Here is a 21,801-nt window from a genome sequence, read left to right on the forward strand (position 1 = left end):
TCAGTCTAGTTACTAAGAGCTCAAAGATGACCCACTACAAGATTTCTGCAATATCTTATGTGCTATAACTTCCAATTCTCAACTTGTCAGATGCAAATAGAGAACTGGAATATTCACAGTAAAGCTGGCTCAAGAGTATCTTGACTACAGCAGCTTACATAATTTTTATATTGGTTTAATCAAAAGAAGAACTTCAGTCAACATTTGGAAGAGCTCTGAAAATGCTCTGCCGATTATAAATCTGTTATGATTGCTTTTTTGGCAGCCAGATTAGGTTTACTGAGGCATTAACAGGAAGGAAAACAGAAAGGCAGGAGGCAGCAAAATGTACACTCTCATAGACAACGCTGCCAGACCAGGACATAAAGAAGGAAATGATGCTGTAAAAACGATGTGACGTGGAGACTGTTCAGGCCTAGGCGAGACAGCTGTTATGCTGCGACTGCAACAAACCATGCTGAGCACACATTCAGTGTAACCTTGGGCTCTTCCTTCCCATCTGTGGTAACCATCTCATGGCTGCAGGACAGGGGTGGCCTTTGGGATGTGTCCAGCTGGTCAGGTCAGTCAGTCCTACTGTAACACAAATCCAAGATACCTCCTAGCAAGTGACAGATCCTGGGATCTTCGTTATAGCCACTGATCACGAAACAGAATGGGAAGCTGATTTTTTTTTTTTTTTAACTGCACTATTATTCTTCACAGGCCACTGAAGGTAAACTTCATCTACTGGCTTGCAGTTGTAAGGTTTAGTACAGAGATGCGTTTAAAACTTGAGAAAACATAATGGCTAGATTTTGAAGGCATGTGTTCTTAGAAACATTTTTAATAAAAAAGGAATGCACCTGTACAACTGAAAACTTCCATATATTAGAAATGTTGTGTTGAGTTTGCACTAACTCCAGAAGACCAAAGACAGGGTAGAGAGACAGTCTTCTGACCTTGGCCAGAAGCCCACCATGACCTTTCAGATGTGGTGAACTACCATTCATCAGTCTCATTCCTACAGCTTTCCTCACTTGAACACCAGAAGAATAATCCTTCTCCAGGCTAAATGAAGTAATAAGAGAGGAACTGGGCTAGCTGGAGGGTGAGGGAAGACTCAACACTGGGTAAAGATGGGATGGAAGCTCCTGTTGACAATTGGTTCAATCCTCAAGCTTGAGTCTTAACTTTTTTGCAGGCTGGCAGTGTTGTTTCTTCCTCCTCAACCTTGCGAGGCTTCTTCACCGTGTACACTACCCCACAGGCACTCTTCCGAGTTTCTGGAATATACAAGCAGAAACCACAGTACCTCAAATAAAATGACACTAATGCATTTAATGCATACTCATTTCAGGTGTCCATACCCCAAAGGACAGTTTAACATGTTTAACAGCCAGCCAGTCAGCATACACAGCAGGTAAGCAACGTGCATGGGCAGGAGCTAGGGATACACTGCATTATGGAGTGGGGAAACTAAAGGGGGATATCCGATGGTGGGTGTAGAATTACAGCAAACATAAGTGAAAACTGAGGTCTGCAGGGGTCGAGAGGCTGCAGACACACAAAACCATAAGAAACCAGGCTTAATCAGTTCAATAGTCACAGAAGGACACATTCTTGAAGCATTGTCAAAAGCATTTCTGAGCAAAACATACTGTTCTTAAAAAAAAGCTAAATAAGAAAATGTATTCTTAAACAGACTAATGCTGGCAGAGCTATATTGGCAGAGGCTCCCCTATACATACCAAGTAAGTATGTATATGGTATTCAAGAATATTATATTTGCAGAACCCTCCGCATTACCATAAAATACTACCGTGCGATGCTATCAAACTCCTCACATGTTTGCCAAACCACCTAGTGAGCCAAATCCAATTTCATAACTACTGGTGAGAGGCTTCTCTGCAAAATTTGAGGTAGAAGAGATTCCCTACAAATACTCTGTTAGCAAAGAGGCTCTGCAAGAACCTTGCCAAGATATATTGACTTATTTTGTGCCATTATTCTTTGGAAGACAGGGAAACGACATCTGCTATTTAATTTCACAGATGACATAGATGACGGTCTTGAGAAATTTCACATAATCTTGACCAAATTCCTTCCAACACACTGTCTCTATGTAAATAGAGTAGCAGGCCAGAGGAGGACCCTGTTCACAGAAATACCCTCACCAAAAGATCAAAGCTACCTGCTGTGAATTACAGCAGGTTGAAGCCCCACCACTACTGAAGCAAGAGATGCAAACCAAATCCCACTGTGTGTTTGAAACTTAGAGCAACTCAAGTTGTTGGGAAGGTGACTAGAAATTATACCTACCCAACAAATCTTGACAGAGGCAGGAATTACGAGCTAGATGCAGCTACTCAGTCATAAAGTTAAACCGCCATCACAAAAACCCAACAAAAATCAAGAAACACTAAAAACTAATAAATAAGCATGTGAAAGGGAGGGTAGAGATGGAGAAACTGGTGCTACAGTGGAAAGCAAGGGTCTAAATTGATTACTGGAATGCAAACTGTGGCATCTCTTTGCTGCACTGACACCAAGACACAAAATACAACTGGAAAACTTTTGATTTCCAGTGCAGGGGGCCACAAGCTAAATTTCTACTTTCTTAATATTAAAAATGGGCAAGTAGAAGAGAGCTACTGTGAGCTGCCTCTGCTGAGAGCATAAAGAAGCAAGTTTTATTTCAGCAAAACACTTCAAGCCAGCATACACTATATGAAACCTTCTTTTTTTGGTCTAAGCAGCAGGCACTCAGGGTATTTGACCTTGCATCAAGTTTGAAATGGCCCACGCTGAACAGCAAGTCAGAAATAGACCATATAATGAAGCATCAGGAAGGGACATGGCAAAGGTTGCTTCCGCACTCATCTGCAAGAGGGTAAACGCAAACACACACATCCCTATTTTCTTGAAGTCAGCGATGAGTTTCTGCTGGCGTCACCAAGATCAGCATTCAACCCTTTCTGAACCATGGGATAGTTTCACTACGAAGCACAACAGGCAGATCTGCGTTTTGGCTACACAGTTTATGACTTGTTAATATGGTTAAGTGAGTACTCCAGTACATACAGCATTCACAGTTCAGCTACTGATTTGCTAACATGGCAACAAGGGAAAACAAAACACCCTTGCCACACAAGCTCCTCTTCATGCATTGGACAAGGGAGCTAAAACCTCAGGCTGACTTGCTCTATATAATGTCTTGGACCTTTTGGAAAATATGCATTAACATGAACTTAGTTTAACAAATGCACGTGTTACTTAGACAAGCTTGCAAGTGCTTTCCACTTACCTCCATGAAGCATGGTGGCTCTGCAGTTGGTAGACACAGCTGCTTTGGCTTCGCTTTCTGACAGGCCAAAGAGCAAACCTCTGTCACCTTTGTTCAGGACCAAAACGCACAGAAAGGAACAAACAAGAGTAGGGAAGTATGTCTGCATGATAGGTTTGCTTACTCTACAAATAACTGGGAATTAGCAAAGCTGTAACTCAAAGCGACATTTTGCATAAGGTTACCCAGAGACAGGGAACTGAGGCACCCAATTCTCCTGGCTGCAGTTCTCCAGCAGCACTCCTGGAAAGCTCCTGGCAATATTGCTTTTTTCCAGACCAGAAGCTGTACTTTTGAAAATAAAAGGCTGTCATCATCAGAACATTTTCATACACGTAATAAAGCAAAAAACTTACCCCGTCGAAAATTTCAGTTTTGGGGAAAGGGCACTGTCTGATACAAAAGCATTATACTGAAAAGTTCTCAGCCACCTTCAGCAGGGATGACACCTGATTAGGTATGTCAGTTTGGGTTGAGCCTTACTGCTCTTTGTGAGAGGGAAGGAAGCATTGCACATAAAATCCTTCCAGGCCACACACCCTCCCACACGGTTCTCATGACTCAGAGCACACTCCTCCCCTTCAAGGGACAGTCCAGATCCTCGCTTGTGGGGTGGGGGGGTGGAGGGGAGTAGTAAAAATGCATCTGAACTCCTAAAAGGAGGGGAGGAAAGACACTCTCCTTGGTTTCTAGAACACAACCACTTATTTAACAGAACATATGTAATTAAGGAGTGGAAGATCAAAACAGAATTAACTAGTACTCAGGAACTTAAGATGATTTTATAGTTTCTTCTACCAAAAATGTGGCACCTTGGAGATCCTAAGTAGTAATTTCTGGTTTGGCTCACAGTGTCAGTAGATTTTTATGGGTTTTATTCATTTCCTCACTTACACTGAGACATCAACGCACATTACAACAAAACATATCTGGAGCTGAACACAGACATGTAGACATTACTGTTTACAGTGACTACTCACGCCACCCTATGACCAAGATCTGTTGCTTCTTCCACACCCACTCAGAGCCCTGATTCATTGAATTGCTCATGAACAAGCATCACTGTGTAAAGTTCAAGAAGGGTAAAGGATGGAAGTATTTCAAAACCACTTTGAACTTTCACACGTTACTATGAACAGCCGTCTTTTGACTTCGAAAAAGGATACAGATTAGCCACGTCGTAAGGACCTCGTAGTTCTAGAGGCTAAAACAAAACAAAGAAGGCTGGATGGATGCATGCATAAACTCTCTTGCAGGCTGACAGAGTGTGAGCAGGCAGGACAGGCCTAACAGGAAGGCAAGATTAAACACTACATAATAGCAAGCTGCTGCAGATGGACTAGGAAATCAAGCAAATACTATTATTTTGGAAAACAAGAGTCCCCACCTGGGAGAAAACTGTCATGGGAAATACCACAGCAGCAAAAAAACCCCCACCTAACCAAATGAAAAAAAAAACCCAAACAAAGCCCACAATACAATTCTTTGACAAAATAGATTGATCAAAAAATCCCGTAAGATGGCAATCACATTTAAAAATCACAAATTTTTTATGTTTAAGATATAATTAAAGCTGTATTTTCAGCCACAGATAAATCCTCAAATTGTTCTGACTTCAAAAAAAAAAAAATCTGGGACTTACCCTTTCAGCTGCACTAGATATAACAATGTTCTGGAAAACAAAAAAGAACAAACATTCATCTGTCAGACAGCATCAAGAAATGAAAAAAAAAAAAACCACCAAAAAAACAAGCAGCAAAGACTTTATGAGCATTAGCTAAGTTCAGGCTCAGAGCCCAATTAAACATCAGAGTATCTGATGCCCTCAGATGAAGTGAACTCTACAGGGTGTGGATCTTAATTTGAGGACATGAATAAACCCAGGTTATCTCCTTGTCCCCTACAGAGAGAGAGGCACAGGGACAAGTCCTCCCTTGCACTTACAAACCTCTCACACAGATGTAAGTTGAATAAGCATCGCACCTTTTAGTGGGATATTAGTGGGATAGGCTAAACAGTGTAAATGTCAGAGTGATAGCAGTAACCAAGCACCTATCAGCCTGTTTCTCTCACAGTGAACTTTAAAGGGACCTTACGGGTAAAGAAAAAATGCAGAGTTGCACACATTGTTAATAAGTGCCCCCTTTATTTACACTAGCTAAAAGAGACCCCACACAAACAACTTGGTCTGAGCTGTAACAGAAACGCATTTAGGAGTCCAGGATCTCCCAGCAGCAGCTTACATATACTGCCTCTAGACAGTTTGGTGCTTCCAAATTTTCAGCCTACTCTTTGTGTTGTGGTACAACTCAATCCTAACCTTAGCATTCACAATGGCCTTAATCAAACCAACACTTGTTCAAGTAACCTGCCTGCAGCTAGGCAGTGGCTGCCAATTCATGCCATACACTCACATCCCTCAACACTGTCACTCCCATGAAAAACCACCAGGCTGAGAGACATCCTTCTCCCTTCTCTCCCAAAGGGTTTCTGCAGAATAGGTACGTGACTGCTCAGGGACCGGCAGATATCACAGCTCAGCTGCCAGTGCTCTTCTGATATTAAACCTCCAAGGATGCTCACCCAGGGGGAGACTGTTTTGCACAGGTGGTAACTGCAGCAGCAAAAAATTCCTTGCATCTTTTATTACACTGAACAAAAGGCTTTGGGAATTCCTGCTTTGAGTGGGTGGGAATGAGAACTGTACTGAGGCAGTGAAAGACTTTCCCTCTCTGACGTCAGTACCACCAACACATCACACCACCTCCGGTTACAAGGTGTGGCTTTTGATCCCCTCCCCACACTGCTTTGCTTGTCCTGCCACCTCCTCAGCACAAAGAGCAGGGCAGACACTGGAAGAAAATGCTCTGTGCACAGCTAGAGCTCAACATGTAAAAGAACTATTTGCATGGAAACGACTGCATGCTCATACTATGCCCAAGGTTTCCTTGCGTCCTGAGGAGGAAAGAATGGGACAGCCAACTCTGCCTTAGTATAAGGAAAGCCAGAAGCAGAAGCAATACATACATCAAAGGGACTTAACAGTATACATCATGATGGAGGCTAGGACATTTCTTTCTGCATAGTTCACCTTTAAAATGACTGCACTATGGATTCCAAGGGTTCTTTTGAGCTTCAGTGTACTGCCTGCAGGAGTTTGCTGGGAAAATTCAAGTCTCCTGCTCTGAGCTGTAGCAACCAACGCCTGTCTCCCAGGCTCAGAGAAGCTCCCAGAGGAGCTATGTCAGCCATCTTGAACCACCACAGGTTCATGGTTCACTGCTGTGCATTGGAGACATGCTCTGTCTGGTTCAAAGGCAACTGGCTTCCAGTTCAGTTAGGGGATGGGTAAGACGGGAGAAGGAGACAAGAGAAAACAAGAAAAGCACTGCTAGTGAGAGGAGGAGAGGCAGGCAAAGACAAATCCAAGGGAAGGGAAGAACTCAAAGACAAAACATTATCTCCCAGGTAAAGAAGACAGCAGCTGTTCAGTACACTGCTCCAGGCACAGTACCCATGCTCGGTTACAAAAACACAAGAGGTGAGGGACTGTGGCTATGCACACCTTCTGTCTGGCAAGCAGGCGAGCCCTTCTCTCATTCCCTGCACATTTGAACATGTTTTAAGGGCTCCACTCAACACCAGCTCTGAGGATGAGTAAATTTCTGGAAGCTTCTCTGCTCTACTACAACAGAGGAGGAACAAAAAGATCCAAAAGCTGCTATAAGCTCAGCATCTAGAGGTTACAGAAGGCAAGCTGCATGCCAGCTGCCAAGGGAAGCAGCCTATGGACCAGCCATCCCATGTCTTGTTAAAAAAAGGCCTTTACATAATTAACAGAGACAAACTGCCAGTGAGGGCTAATAACCATCTCTGCTGCACCACCAGGTACTGAGCCTGGAGGCAAAAAACAAAGACAAGCTAGCAGTCCTCTCCCAGCTCTTCCAGTGCCTAACAACAGCTTGTCATGCCCAGCTCCAGCTGATTTACCTTCCAGGCACAAAGGATGCACTAGACTGACAGATGTAGAAAGAAAGGGCACAGACCAAGTGCCCAAACGTCTCACTTGCTCTGTTTGTCATACCAGCTTAACTGGTGCTCTCAAAATCAACAACCGCATCAGAAGCGCATCTTTAACTGCACAGAGGAAAGAGGAGCACTGGCAAAAATGAATCCCAAAGGAAAAGGGGGTTTGTGTGTAGGTACCTCATCTCCAAGTCAGTATTTTGTGCAATTAACTCCTAGAGCTGAGCATCTTGGGAAAGGCCATGCAAATACTCACTTTCTTCTGTAGCACCAAGGGCATCAATCTGTTTGACCCACTCTGCTGCCCTATAGAACAGGCTGCCATGCCCGAGGGGAACTGAGGTAATGACAGATCTGCCTTCCAAGCTGTAACTGGCCTTCCAAGCTGTATATCCCACTTCAGACTAGATTTGCAGGTTAATGCAAATTTTGGCTTCTCTGGACTAGCTAAGTGTGGCAAAGGCCGTTTCCAATAAAAGTGGTGGGAGCTACAATCTCTTTTAACTTGGATATGTATTATCGTATGCTTCCCTGTGAAAAAAAACACACATGGCCTGAGAGGACCCAGCATGACAGGCAGCTTAGCCTGGTAGGCTGGGAGGAGGTAAGGTATGAAAACAATGGATTAGAGGCATCTCAGCTGCAAGCATTACTTCTTCCTTGGGTTTCAGTAGCACGGAAGAATGCAGTTGATCTGACTGCAGCAAAGCCCTGGCTGACGGCCAGCTAGCTGTTGGATCTGTTTTGTACACTGGGAATTTACTAACCATTTAACAAAAACCAAGATTTCTACTTCTTTGTTATTATATTCTACTCCCATATTCAAGGTATACTATCAAAAAAGAGCTTTTGGTCAGAGATACGAAACTGAGGATTTTAAAGATGTGCACGGATTTAAGTTCTAGTGCAAACCTCAGATCTCTGGCACTTTTTTTCCCCCTTTTGTTTTGGGTATTGCATACCATATTAACAGGCAGGTTGTTCTGAAAAAAATAATCTAACAGTTTGACAATTTAAGAAGAAAGCATGCAGTGGTGCATGTCTGGAAGTATCTGGAGCTAGAATAAATGTGTCCTTGTATCAGTAGGCAAAGATTCAGTTATAGCTTCAGAAACCTCAGCAAACTCATTTAAAATGGCTCAGTCTGTACAACTCCAGAAGAATTTGAACTGAATTAATTAGCTTGCTTTCATTTTGAGAGCTTACCTTTCCTTTGCAGATCTGCATCAGGCTTATCGCATTTGAAATTGTGTATCTTCTCATTGTGGAGTCTTTGATGGCAGGCGTGTAAAGAAGTTCAAAGTAAATGCCTCTATCTATTGCCTTCACATGAAAGAGTGGTCAAAAATCAAAAGGAGATAAACATAACAATCTAACAACTGCTGTCTATTATTGATGTAGCTTATTCTCAGTCTAACTATGTTATATATGAAAAAATTAAAGTGGAATTGTTCTAGGAAGAGCACAGCACAGCATGAAAGGGGTGGGGTGGGAGGGCTTCACTGTACACCAGATAGGTGTACTTCAATCTTGGGATGACAGATAAATGAGGTTTAACAGAAATACCAGCCACTTATTAGTTGTAATTGGCTTTCCACTACCACAGAGTTGAGGAGACAGGTAACCACTGCTGGGCAGAAACAAGTCTTGAAATTTTAAGGACTCTCCTCCCCTAGCCCCATAGCCTGCTGTAAGAAGACCACTGCTTCCCACAGTACCTGTGTCTTGCAGATGAGGAATTTGTAAATTGCTGCTGTAAAAGCAGCAATGAGGACCCTTCTCTTCTGTTTCACAGCATACTCTGGTATTTGTGAAAATGTTAAATCACATTGAGTCACAGGAGAGGTTCCAAATAGTAATACTGATTATATTTTCAGCTGCTTTAAAATCCTTTGCCATCTGTCAAAGTACCTCACCAAAAGCCTAGTATTCTCGTTTTTGCTAACAGAGAAAGGTTAAGCAACTTGCTATCGGACACAGTGAGTTAGTGATAAAGACACAATTCAAAGCTATGAGGTTTCTTTTGTTCCATGGCCTATACTACATTTGCCTGAAATGTTACTCTATGCTTTATACTCTTATTATCACAAAATGCTGCAATGCTAATACTGTAGGAGAATCCAAGAACTGAATACAGATGGAATTAACACAGCTCCCATCTATGCATGACCTCTGCATGCAAGCACAGCAGAAGCTAGGTACACATCATATGTTTTACACAGAACTAGTTCAACATCTGCAAACAAGAAGAGAAGACTGAATTTAACAAAATCAAAACAGGCGATGGCAATACACCAATTTCCAGTCAAGCAGATCTTTAACCTCATCCCCACCACTTCAGCTGCCTGCCAATCTGCCTGTCTGGCATCACAACAACCAAAACAGACTACCCAGGGTGCACAAAACCAGTCTGATAGACAGATTGCCTTGAAGCTGGGAGCGTGGAAGCTGAGAAGTAGCTTTTAAGGAAACGTGTCCAAACGCAGGGCTTCAAGAGCCACCCAGCTACTCATCTGGGTCAGCTGCTGCAGTTTTAGGCAACTAGGGTACTTTCAAAAAACATTTCACACAAAATTGTTACTGCAAATAGAATGTTGTTCCCAGTGTATAGTAAATTCCAAAGTACACTCTTGTTCTGTTTCAGGATTAATTCTAGTTATTTTTTAATTTTTATTCTAGGTTAAACTTTCTGTAGAAGAGGAGGTAGGACTTCTAGCCAGTTCCAAAGATAAATTTTTATGCACAAAGGACTACATCAGCCCGTGTGGAATGAACCTTAACATATACTCTAAGGTGAACCAGTTTTTTCCTCTGAGTATGTTCAGATTAAGCTTTCTGGCAAACCACCAACAGTAGGCAGAATTGTATTAACAAAATATTTGATCCATGCTGAGAGTCATCTTGTGTCCCACAGCAGATATTTAGCTATTCTACAGTTGGTTCATTTGCCAAGACATTCCTTTGCCTAAGCATGGATTCAATATAGCTGTCCTCCAAATAACTGGCATGACACCTTCTCCCAAATTAACACTGTCACTCACATTCTCCTGTCTTCTAAATCACAGGGATGTTTATCTATTCTGACACAGCTGTACCACTTCTGGTTTCAGAAGTGGCTTAGTCAGCAATCACACCACATCTCACTGCTTAGCATAGTAGTGGCCTTAAGGCTCTGTTTCCATTCCTTAGGAACACCACTTCTGCCTTAAGTGGACGACAGGAAGGAGAAAAAGAAAAAACATACATCACTGTGTATTAAACGCTGCAGTGGAGGCCTTGAAGTGAAGGACATCTGAAACAACACTATACATTGTGCAAGAAAATAAAAGAACCACTTGAATGGGAATGGTGGGAGGGAAATGGTAGGAAACTCAACTCAGACTGACATTAAATACAGAATTTAACAGCAAGAAAGCAATTTAAATGTAAATTTACCATGTTCACAGGGGGCCTTCGGAAGTAGAATGGCAGCTTCTCCGTTACATTTATGCATACCAGATCCACATCTAGAGTTGTGCAAGCGATCTACAGCGAATAAATAGGAACAGATTATTAGATATGCCAAAAAATACATAACCAATTTTAGGTGCACTAATACTCTCCTTCATTTCTTAATGCAACTGCTGTCTCTCCAGGGTGAGTTCAGTTTTAAAATAAAGAGGTATTATGCATTGCAGGGTAAGTCAATAAAACAGCAGGGCTACAGATGCACAGCTTGAGAATTTCAAGCTTAAAAACCAAGCCTTCTCTCCAACAGAACTATTTTTCCAATAAAATAATGACAAATCCAAAGGCAAGACTTATTGCTTTGTTTTTAACTGACATAGGACATGAAGAAGCAATGCTGGCTTTTGGCGAAAGAACTCACAGCTAATGAAGGATAACCCTTGTTTATAAAGGGAAAAGCCCCAGAAATGCCCCCTTACTCCGTCACTAATTCCAGTGTAGTAACTGTTTGTTTTCAGGATTAATTATTTTTACCAGAAGCAACCAAGAAAGCACTGAAAACAAAGCAGAATGTTAGACAGTGACTGGTAGTGCCGCATGCCCAGTACTGAAGGCTGATCCACAGAGCCTCACTTTCCTGGCTGGGTGGGGAACGTGCAGCCCTTCCTGAAAGCCGTATCCCTGGAGGAGTTTGAAGATGGTACTGAAAGTTATAGTGTAAAAGCTTAGCTTTGAACTCACAACACAATTTACAGCCTGTATTAAAAGATGGAATGCATGAACAAAGGGCAGAGAATCTCCACACTGACATACAGAGAAAATAAAGTGCACATAAAAGGGAGCCCTTGATTTACATATAATCTCATGCACACAAGATATGTAGGAATTATATATGCCTACCCTGTAAAGATGATTACACAGGGCCAGATTAATGCCTGTAAGCAGCATTGTAACAAAGAACATAAAATAGACTGAAAAAGTTGAAAAGGAATTTTCTACACATAGGGTAACTCTCTGCATTCAGAAACCTGCCAGCAACTGCTCCAAATACACCTGGGCCAGATGCCAACCATTCATCCCTCCTCCTACCAGCACAAAAGCAGTGGGGGTTGCGGGGAGTCCCAGGGCTGGGTTGCTCTAACGCTGGGCGGGTTATTGCTTTGCAAACTAGTCTTCTACCAGTTAGTTCACATGAAATTTGGATGGAGATGAGAGCACTGGCCCAGCTTTAGGAATGTTTCTTAGCTGTTGATAGCACTGCCTCCCAGACAGGAGGGTCACAGCACACATGCAAGCAATTCAAAGATCCAGCAAACCACAAGGTTTTTGATGTTAAAATGTCTCTACCTTTCAGACTAAACTTTACCTTCATGCTCTACCTCTACCAAGTCTGTCAGGCAGGACACAGCTGAAATCTATTGCCTTGAACTAGACTTGCATGGATAAGTTTAGCTCTACCACAGCCAGTTTTACTCCTTTTCTTAAGTGGAGTACAAACTACTATCTAGACAGAGGTGATTTATGGGAACATGCACAAAGCAAATAGCTCTGAATCATGTCCTAGAAAAGATCTCAGCGAGGCCATAGGAAATTCAGGAAGAGAGAAAGCTGAAAAGGAAGGAAACAAGAACACACATCAGAAACATGCAAGTTGCCCCATGTGATAAGAAAACAAGTCTTCCTAATCAGCTCCAGAAACACTGGAAAACTCTTCTCCATTCTGCAAATTAAGTGCAATGGGAAAGGGAGTGACCCAAATGCCAGGATATCTACAGGATACCAGTGACAAGAAAATTTCAGAAAACACTACCAAGGAAAAACAAAATTAAGAGTCATACTTTGCCATAAGGAGGAATTCCTGCACTGCATGGGAAGTTGGAGAGGAGATTTCTGCAAACACTCCAATGTTCAGCCTAGCTTTGGCTCCTGGACAAGTCACATACGCAGGCAAGTTAAAGTTACCCTGCCTGCTGAAAGGATCTGAAGTTCAAAAACTTCATACAGAAAATGATATGCAGCAGTTGCACAGCCCAGCGTCTGCCTAGCCACACCGCAGGCAAGAGCTCCATCTGCTGGGAAACTCCAGACAGCCATAAATAAATAAATTTGCACTGCTTGGATGGCCTGAAGAACGCTTTGGCAAATACTTTAGGAATAAGCACTGAAGATTGGCTTTGCACTACATCCTCAGACTTATATAAGCAAGATTTTTTAGATACTGGTGATCTGCTAACTGCTTACAAACAGCAGGCAGAACTAACTACTACCATTAAAACAGCCAGAAACTTAAAAAGCAAAATTTTTGAAAAACAGGCACAGACCTTATTACTGGCATGGAGTGGGCATTCCTGATGCAGCCCAAAACAATCCTCTTGGGAGACTTAAAGAAGGAGCATGTTGTACAATTATCTTGGCAAATACAGCTTCCTCATACCCCTGAGGATGTAAGTAATTTGGAGAATTTGAGCACATCTTTCAGCACACATCACTGCCACACTCAGTCACAGAAAGGCTTCCCTGGCACGTGACAAGAAGGCACAGACTGGTTTCGGGCCATGCTAAAATTAGAGCACATCTCCAATGGTTACGTATTCCTTTTACAAAAACATGAAAAATCCTGTTCTATGGAGAATAAACCAAGTGCCAAATTGTTGGTGACAAAAATCATGCTCTCGATGTAAAGCTGAGTTACCAACAGCCAATTTTAAAATACAAAGTTAATTTGTGATGCAAGACCCACCCTAGAAGGCTTCATCCTTAACAGTGAAAGATCCACAAGTCTTAAGAGCCAGAGGTATATGCTGAAATGCCATGCAAAATGTCACTTGTGCCAGACTCCCTGTTGATACCTCTACAAAATTGACACAGGTCTCCACAGAGAATTAGAAAACCTAAAATCTATAAGCAAAAGACAAACATGCAAATCTTCCCTGAATGTGAACATGTAAGGATGGAGTCTTTCACCTCATGCAGTTTTCAAAAAACATGCCTGGGTTCCCTCCCAGCTCAAAGTGCTGCCAGCATGGAAGCAATGAAGACAGTCTCATCGACAGTCCTGCTTCCTTCCTAAGGCACTGTCCATCACCTGTGAGAGCATCAGCTTAAGCAGTCGCTATCTGCATTGGCCTGCCCAGAGCACAGCCATCCTCTTTGTGCCAGCTCAACTATCCATGTGGCTAAATCCTGAATCAGAGCAGGAAAGTAGATCTGCCTGCAAAATAACTTGGCACAAACTCTGGTTACTTTTCAGCCAAAAGCACGTTCTTCAAACCAAACTGTTGTGCAGCTAAGCAAGCAGATTCACCAGCAGAGCAGACAGGGACCTGCAGAAATGAGTGGCTGTTTAGGCCAGCTTAAACACTGCTGCAGCCAGACATCCAGCTGCAGCAGAACTCATGATACTAGTGAAAATAAAAAATACCCACCCTTAAATGAGAGAGCGCCCTTTCCCCCCAAAACAACACAGCACGCCCCTGCTGATTACCCGGCTTTAGGTGTTTGTTTAAACACATGATAAACTGATTGAGCTCACTTGAGATGCGAGATTTTACATTGTTGCCAGAGACCAAAAGAAAGAGGTGGAGAATGGCCCTCTAAAGTATTTTACAACTATTCGCCCCTCTCACACCCTCAAGAGTCCTACAATCTTGCAGGGGAAATAAAAGCAGTCAGAAATTAGTTTCATTAAGCTGTAACTGGTATAATTAATGCTTGAATTCTTCTGCTGAAAGATTCTTTAAAGTTCACCTTCTTCTACAGCCTCTTGCTTTGTACTTGGACAATTTTTTGGACACATTTTAATGTGTCAAAACAGGTACTTAGCAGTACTAGAAAGTAACTTTAACTTTTAAAAAAAACCCCACAAAAAAACAAACAAGCCAAACCAAAAAAAAAAAAACCCACACCACAAAAAACCAGACTGTTTTATACTGACAAGCTCTCTGAAAGTAAATTCTGGCACTCCTCCAAAGAGATTCATGTTTGCTTTTGGTGTCCCTATGCCTTCTTCACACTGCTTTAAACTGCACGTCAGCTTGTTGCCTACCAAGGCTAATAGAAATGGGACATGTCCACCTACTCTGCCAGTTCAGAGTTAATGTTATTATTTATGAGATGTCACAATTTTGGGTTTTGTAAGAAAAACATTCTGACAAAAAGATAACTTGCTTCCAGATGCTCTACTCAATCAGACCGCTCACATCAGCTGTTACCAAGTATTTGAGAACAATTTCATTAAAAATATGAGAGATGGAGATAACAAACACCTATCACCCAACAAACCAAGCTGAGATCATTCTGCCTCAGATGGTGTTTTAAAGCTAGGAGTTTTTCTGGTAGGAAGGGTCTATTCAAGATATAGCAGCTATGTATAAAAGCTGGAAAACAATACAATGCTTGGTGCTGTTAGTAACAGCTGAAAAATTACTGCACATCACTGTATTTAGGTATCACCTCTAAATAATAAATGTCCTCTTCAGTCAAAACACCAGAAACGGACCGAACCAGTTCATGGTCAAAACACACTTGCAACTCCTTGTTTTTCTGAAATCATAGACGTGACAGAGTATTGGGAGTTTCATTCAAAATGTTTGCATTTCTATTAACATAAATCTATGTGAGAAGCAACAGCGTTGGGCTAAGGTCACAAATTAGGCCTAACTAAGGTTTTGAAAATGATTCATGCCCACTATTTTCTCTCACTAGCACACTTGGAGCGCTACCACTGCTACAAATGTCTGTTTGGTAACAGTGATACAGCAATACCTTCAAAGACTCACAAATTTTTTGGAGGCAGTTTTCAGTTGCAAGTTTGCTCTGAACAGCCAGTATAAAATCTGAGTGAGAAAATGACTGCCCTTCAAGTATTCCCCCTGAGGCTGCTCTACTTTCGTACAGCCTCAATGGTTTTCTTGGCAGGCAAAGTAACAAACATATCATGAAGTCACAGAAGTGAAGCTTCTCTCATTCAGCTTGAGCGTCCAAAACACTAAAAGCAAAACCAAACCAGAAATCTCATTCTGGCAATGGAGTAAGAGCAGTTATGTTTAATCAGGGATGTTTACCTTAGGAAATTTTATCTGTTCATGAGGTGCTGTAACAACTGGAACTAGCTCTGTATCGTAAGCTCTTGCTCCTCTCTCAATTTAAAATAAAGAAATAAAAGAAAAATTGAAGAAAAAGAGATCAGCTATTCATTTGAACTTCCAAAAGAAGACCTAAGAGGACTAAAAGGAAGAAGGTAACTCTTAGAATCACATTAGTGGCGCTTTAAAATCCTCCCACTTTTCCTGGCATTTCAGAGACCAGGAACAATTAGTGCTCACAGAAGACAGCAAACGAATTTTGGAGAATCTGTCAGAGCTTGAGAAGTTAACGTTCAAGACAGAAGTTTTCTACATGCTGACAGTGGTGACGGATGCACTTGACCCCCCTTAACCAAACTTGCAGTAGTTTGGTACAGACTCCAGAGGAGGTAAAGGCCTGTAAAAAGCCATAACTGGCCCAAGAACTCCTTTAGGAAACCCGCAAAGGAGCAGAGTGACCCAGTGAGCACCGATACGCATGAGCTTGGAACACCAATACACAAATAGCAGTCGGTTCCTCCAAGACTCATTCACCAAAGAACAAAGGAAGTTGTGGGTACAAGGAGCCTCATGCATACCTTTCCCATTGTATGCAATTTGAATACAAGCCAACCACTTTATCCCACAAACACGGCAGCCAAAGTGTGCCTCCTTTGAGCTCTCCCTGCTAGGTAGTGGGGTTGCATGGCTGTGATCTCCCCTTGAGCTGGGATGCCTCACAAGGTTTGAGATTCCTTACCTGAGACTAAAAGACACCTCCTTACCCAAGGCGGTGACACCCCTTATTCACAACAGATCCTCAGTGACTGATAGCATGCTGAATTAATACCAATGAAATCCACTTGTCTAAATCCTTTAGGCATCAACCGTTGACCAAGTCTGGGACTAAGCCTGGATCTGGCCACACCTAGACTCCTCTATGTGAAGGAGTTTAGAAAGCAAGGGGATCCATTCTGAACCTCATGGATCAATGGGAAGGTCTCCCTTACCCTTTTGTGTCTCCGGTCTCTATGTAAATCATTCTATCTTGATTCTATCTCGATTTTGCTTTGTATGTTTCTTCCATGTAGTAAGTAACGGTGAACTCTGCCAGCGAACTATGTTAAGCTGCACTTTGACAAATTCATATTGAAATCACTTTTGCCAGTACCTTTGATGGCAATTCTTTAAGTCATCTAAATCACTCTTTTGTGACAACAGTGTATATATATATTAGAAAAAAAGAAAGATGTTTTCTTTTCTTACTAGAGAGGAGTACTCAGTAGACTACAAGACATGCAAAGGAAACCACAGTGCAGGGGCATACAAGCCCATTCATCAGGTAGATGTGTCAGACTTCAACCAGTCATCCCAAGGCCTTGCAGCCTCCTGCAATCCCTCCCAACCTTCTCAGTCTGTCAACTGACTAGGCAGTCTGCATTGCCTAATGAGCTCCATGACATGCAGGCCTTTATAAAATGGGAAATAAAATCAAAACAAACCATGTACTTATACCAGCCCAAGGTACTGAAAGTTATTGAAGGAGCATTACCAATCAGAGGATTGTACTTACATGGAACAGTTTCTCAGTCTTTGGAAATACTGCTATGATGTCATATAACCTTATATTTGCAGATGTTGATCTCTACAAAAGGACGAAACAATTACTACCTTGAATTCTGGCAGATGACAAAGCTAAGCACAACGATCATGACCAAAATAATGGCAAGAAAATCCCTTTTTCACTTTCAAATACTAAAACAAAGCAAATCATCATCCAATTACATAGGAGATCTCTGCTGTGAGCCATTCTGTGAAGTCATTTGTTCTCATTTCAGACTTGCCTCACCCACCTAGTAAGACACTTACACCATTTGCTTCACTCATGTAGCACTAAAACACAAATAGGGCTTGCTCATGGTCTTCTAGTTTACACACAGAAGTCCAGACATTGAAAAAAAGAACTGAGGAACAGAACTGTTGTCCCATACTGACAAATGATCAACAGAAGCCACATCCAGTCTTGTAAGTCTGCATCTCTTCATGATCACATTATTTAAAGATGTGATCTGAGAAATCACTGCTGAGTGTCCTATAAAACCCACAAAGTTCTCCCCATAGAATTTCCAAAGTTTCATTCATACATTGATAAAAGAAATTAAAAATTGCAATATTAATATACTAAATATACTTACCAAGAGATTACAGTGGGAAGGATCAGAAACAACTAGTGTTAGACGTGTTAAGACTTTAATTCTTTTAGATGTCCCCTACAAAAAAAAAAAAAAAAAAACCAAACCACAAAAAGCTTCAAAGCAAAAATTTGCGGTGACTTTCACCCTGTCTGCTATAAAAAGAAAATGGTCCTTTGCTCATATTCTTGTCCATGCTAATTTTCCAGAGTCTGTACGTAAACTTTCCTATTTTATATAGCTCTGTTTGATATTATACCCGCCCTTCACAAAGAATGACTCATTGTGTATCTCTGAGGAAGGGTCAATAGAAAGGAGAAAGAAAGAAATAAAGGAAAAAAAAAAAAGTAAAATCATGCAGAAAAACTAACTATGTTTTAATACTGCTATGGTTCCCTGGACAGGCCACAATTGCAAGCAAAAGCAGTTCCTGAATTAACATACGTCATGATTTGAAATACAGACATGGTTCATTATATCCAAATCTTGCTCCATCAAAACAACGAAATTATTTCCAAAACTCAATTCTTCATGTGAATTTTGAAATTTAAGAATTTCTAAAATAATGAATAGAGCCCTGTAACACAAGCGTATCATTCTTCCAATGCCGGGAGTTTTAACAATGAAGCAAGGGACAAATTTCTCATTTTTGATTACATTGTAATACACAAAATCACATATAAAAACACACCAAGGTAAAAAACATAACTCAGAATAATAATACATAGACACCATGTAACTAGACATACTTGTACAATAGGCAAAGATGGAAACAACTCCGAAGGAGATATTGGCTTGGCGATTTCCTTAAAAGAGAATAAAACAAAGTTATTCAAAACATCATGGGTGAAATTTACAATGTAAACAAAAGCTGTGTTCTAATCCTAAAATAAAATTTGCCACGCTAACAAAACTATTTCCCAGGGATGACACATGGACTATATTAAAAGCTAAATCCAGGGTGATCATACTGAATTATAAAATGGGAGCTCTAACACAAATGCAGACATTTGTATTTGCATCTAGGTGTGCATTCTAGATAAAGCTATTTGGGAAGGCACATATATTTAAAAGAGAGAACACACCAACAAAAAATAACCCCAACAAAAATTACCTGTTTCTTTTCTTTAAAATCGATGACATGATTAAGAGCAACTACAGAATATCCCACTGAAAAAGTAAACACATAGTAAGAATATTTGTCCGGTAAACTAATGGAAACAAATTCAAGCAGACACCTGTTAAACACTCATCACTTAAATGTCTCAAGATTAATAATCACATGCATATTTACCTTCCACACTATTTTTTTCTGAGGATTAATTCACCCCCAAATTGCCTCAAAATAAATTAAAAAAAAAAACCCACTTTGCTTTTTAATACATCCCAGCCCTGACAACACCTACTCGATGGCAGAGCTTTATGAACATGAATACTTGGGGTAGGGGTCCCCAAAGATTTTGCCCTAGTTTGGTCCTGTTGATGGCTTTCTTTAGGGAAAATGGTTAAGCACACTCAGGATAGTTGTTAAAACTGCAGACAACGCAGAGCTGGGAGAGATACGGCCACAGGAGAATGCAAGGCGAGCATTCAAAAGATGCTGCCGAAATTGATGAGAAAGTCCCGTTCAGCAGGGACTCGAGGAAGCCAGCACACTTGCCAAAGACAAATCAGCTCCCAAACACCGGACAGGCTGTACAACGATTCTGCAGAAACAGATTTAGGCCGTAAGAAACTGCAGGCGGAAAAATTGCGTCCGCGTTGGGGAAATCCCAGCTGTTACACTGGGATACACGGGCAGGGACGGAGCCTGCAAGACACCACATGAGCACTGGGAAGACCTCAGACCTGGTGGCTCCACTCGCAGAAAACCCGCAGCCGAGCGGGGCGAGCGGAGAGAGGCGAGGGGAAGCACATGGCAGCGTCTGGCCCGCAGCGGGGGAAAACCCGGCCGGTAGACCCGCGCCGTGCTCCCACCAGCCCGGCGGAGCCGCCGCTGCCGTCCAGCTGCCCCCCCGGCCGGGCCCGGCCCTCCCCAGCTCCTGCCCGCCGGCTCCGCACCGCAGCCCGAGCCCGGCCCCGCCGCCGCCCCGCGCCTCGGGCCGGCCCTGCCGCCCTCCCCGCCGCGCCCGGACTCACGGTGCGCTGCGGCCTCCAGCAGGCTCTGCAGGGGCTTCTTGTCCGGCCCCTGCGGGAGGTTCAGGTCGGCGAAGCCGGCCATGCTGTGCGCAGCGGCGGGGCGGGCCGCGGCCGGGCGCGACACCCGGCACCGCCCACCGGCGGCCCGCTGCAGCCTGGGGCTTGTAGTCCTCTCCGGTCCCCGGCAGGCCCGGCGGCAGCCCGGGGCTCGTAGTCCCCTCCGGTCCCCGGCAGCAGCCTGCGGTGTGCGCCAGCTGCCTGCACAACGCCACAGCGGCCAGCGAAGGGCGCGTTTCACGTCGTGGCGGGTAGTCGTCGGTCGGAGCTGCTCCACCAAAGGGCTGCCATGACCCCGCGGAAAGCCGGAGTGGCGAATTTCTCAGGTGCCAGGCGGGGCTCTGAGGAAGGCCAAACCCGGCTCTGAGGGAGGTCGAACCTGGCGCCTCGCCCCTCCCGCAGCCGGCGCAGCGCCGGCCGGCCGGGCACGCCGCGCTCCTCGGAGCCCTGCCGGGTACCGCCAGGGGGAGCAGTAACCTCACTCGGCGGCGGGATTGCCGCTTAACCTGGCTGAGCGCCACCCGGGCACTGTCAGTAAGAAAGAGGAACCCTTTCGAGGTGTTTAAAGGTCTTCTCTTTCATGTTAGCTAAAAAAAACCGTGAAATAAAGCCCCAAGCTGGCATGTCAAGAGGTATCCCCTGACTGAGGAACTGAGGAATTGTAATAGACCAGTATTCAAATACACATTCACTGTGTGGCAGTGTTACAAAAAGCACAAATCTACCATTGATAAATAGCACAGAATATGCAAAATACAGGTGGTATAATTACCACTAGGGTTTTTTTGTCTGGGGACTTACAGCAGTTGCTGAAGACGGTAGGTCTGTGATTCCTGTCCAGCTTCAAGTGGCACCCCAGGACTGCAGCCAGGCTGGGAGTCCTTGCCTTTCTCTTTCTTCAAGCTGGGCTAAGTGTTCATGAAGGGAATTCTGTGGGGTAACTGGAGCTCTGAAACCTTAATGAGGCAAAAATGCTTCTAACCAAGGCCAAGGCATCAATGCTGCCAACTCCTGGTACGTCCCTACTTACGGGGTCTGCCCTTGGTACAGCTTGCACCAGCTGTGCCTGGGGACTTCTGCCTCATTTCTATCAAAGAGATCCCACAGTTTACAATGGATGACTGAGAAACAGTAGTGCCTTCTTGGTGTGTTTCTGGCCTTGCTGTCTGATGAGTTGCAAAGACCTGAGATGGTGGTAGCAGAGGGGCTTGCAGAGGGTGGGCTGCAGAGACTGGGCTAGGAGCTCAGGGCAGCTTTGAGGGCCAGTAGACAACAGCTTGCCACATCTCTGTGACAGGGAAAAGATTCATCACTCCGAAAGGGAAAAAAACCAGCTGTTAAACCATCTTTGCTCTTGCCACATCTGTGGCAGCAGTTTGTTTTTGACAATGTCAGGTCAAGATACTTCAGTAAAGGAGCTCTGTTTTGCTCTATCTGTGTCTGTAAGGTGCTTGCCTATTACATTAGATCAGCTACTGCTGCTTCTTTGCCAGTCATTCGAACAAGCAGCACAGCCTCAATGGTATTGTCAAGGCATTTCTTTGATGTGTGT

General features: G+C 43.1%; 1 protein-coding gene across 1 annotated transcript; it reads right to left on the bottom strand.

The window, feature by feature from the left end:
• Positions 1-810: 810 nt before the first annotated feature.
• On the bottom strand, positions 811-20,274 carry RPP30 (ribonuclease P/MRP subunit p30). Its single transcript, XM_086466540.1, has 11 exons — positions 20,193-20,274; positions 19,168-19,223; positions 18,803-18,859; positions 18,057-18,131; positions 17,435-17,506; positions 10,787-10,876; positions 8,558-8,674; positions 4,968-4,997; positions 4,492-4,529; positions 3,287-3,366; positions 811-1,265 (listed from the first exon to the last, which is right to left on the bottom strand). The coding sequence occupies exons 1-11, from the start codon at positions 20,272-20,274 to the stop codon at positions 1,156-1,158; spliced, it is 807 nt and encodes a 268-aa protein (XP_086322666.1). The 3' UTR covers positions 811-1,155.
• Positions 20,275-21,801: the final 1,527 nt, after the last annotated feature.

This window comes from Leptosomus discolor, chromosome 6 (assembly GCF_034619465.1).
Source record: "Leptosomus discolor isolate bLepDis1 chromosome 6, bLepDis1.hap2, whole genome shotgun sequence".
Lineage (NCBI taxonomy): Eukaryota > Metazoa > Chordata > Aves > Leptosomiformes > Leptosomidae > Leptosomus > Leptosomus discolor.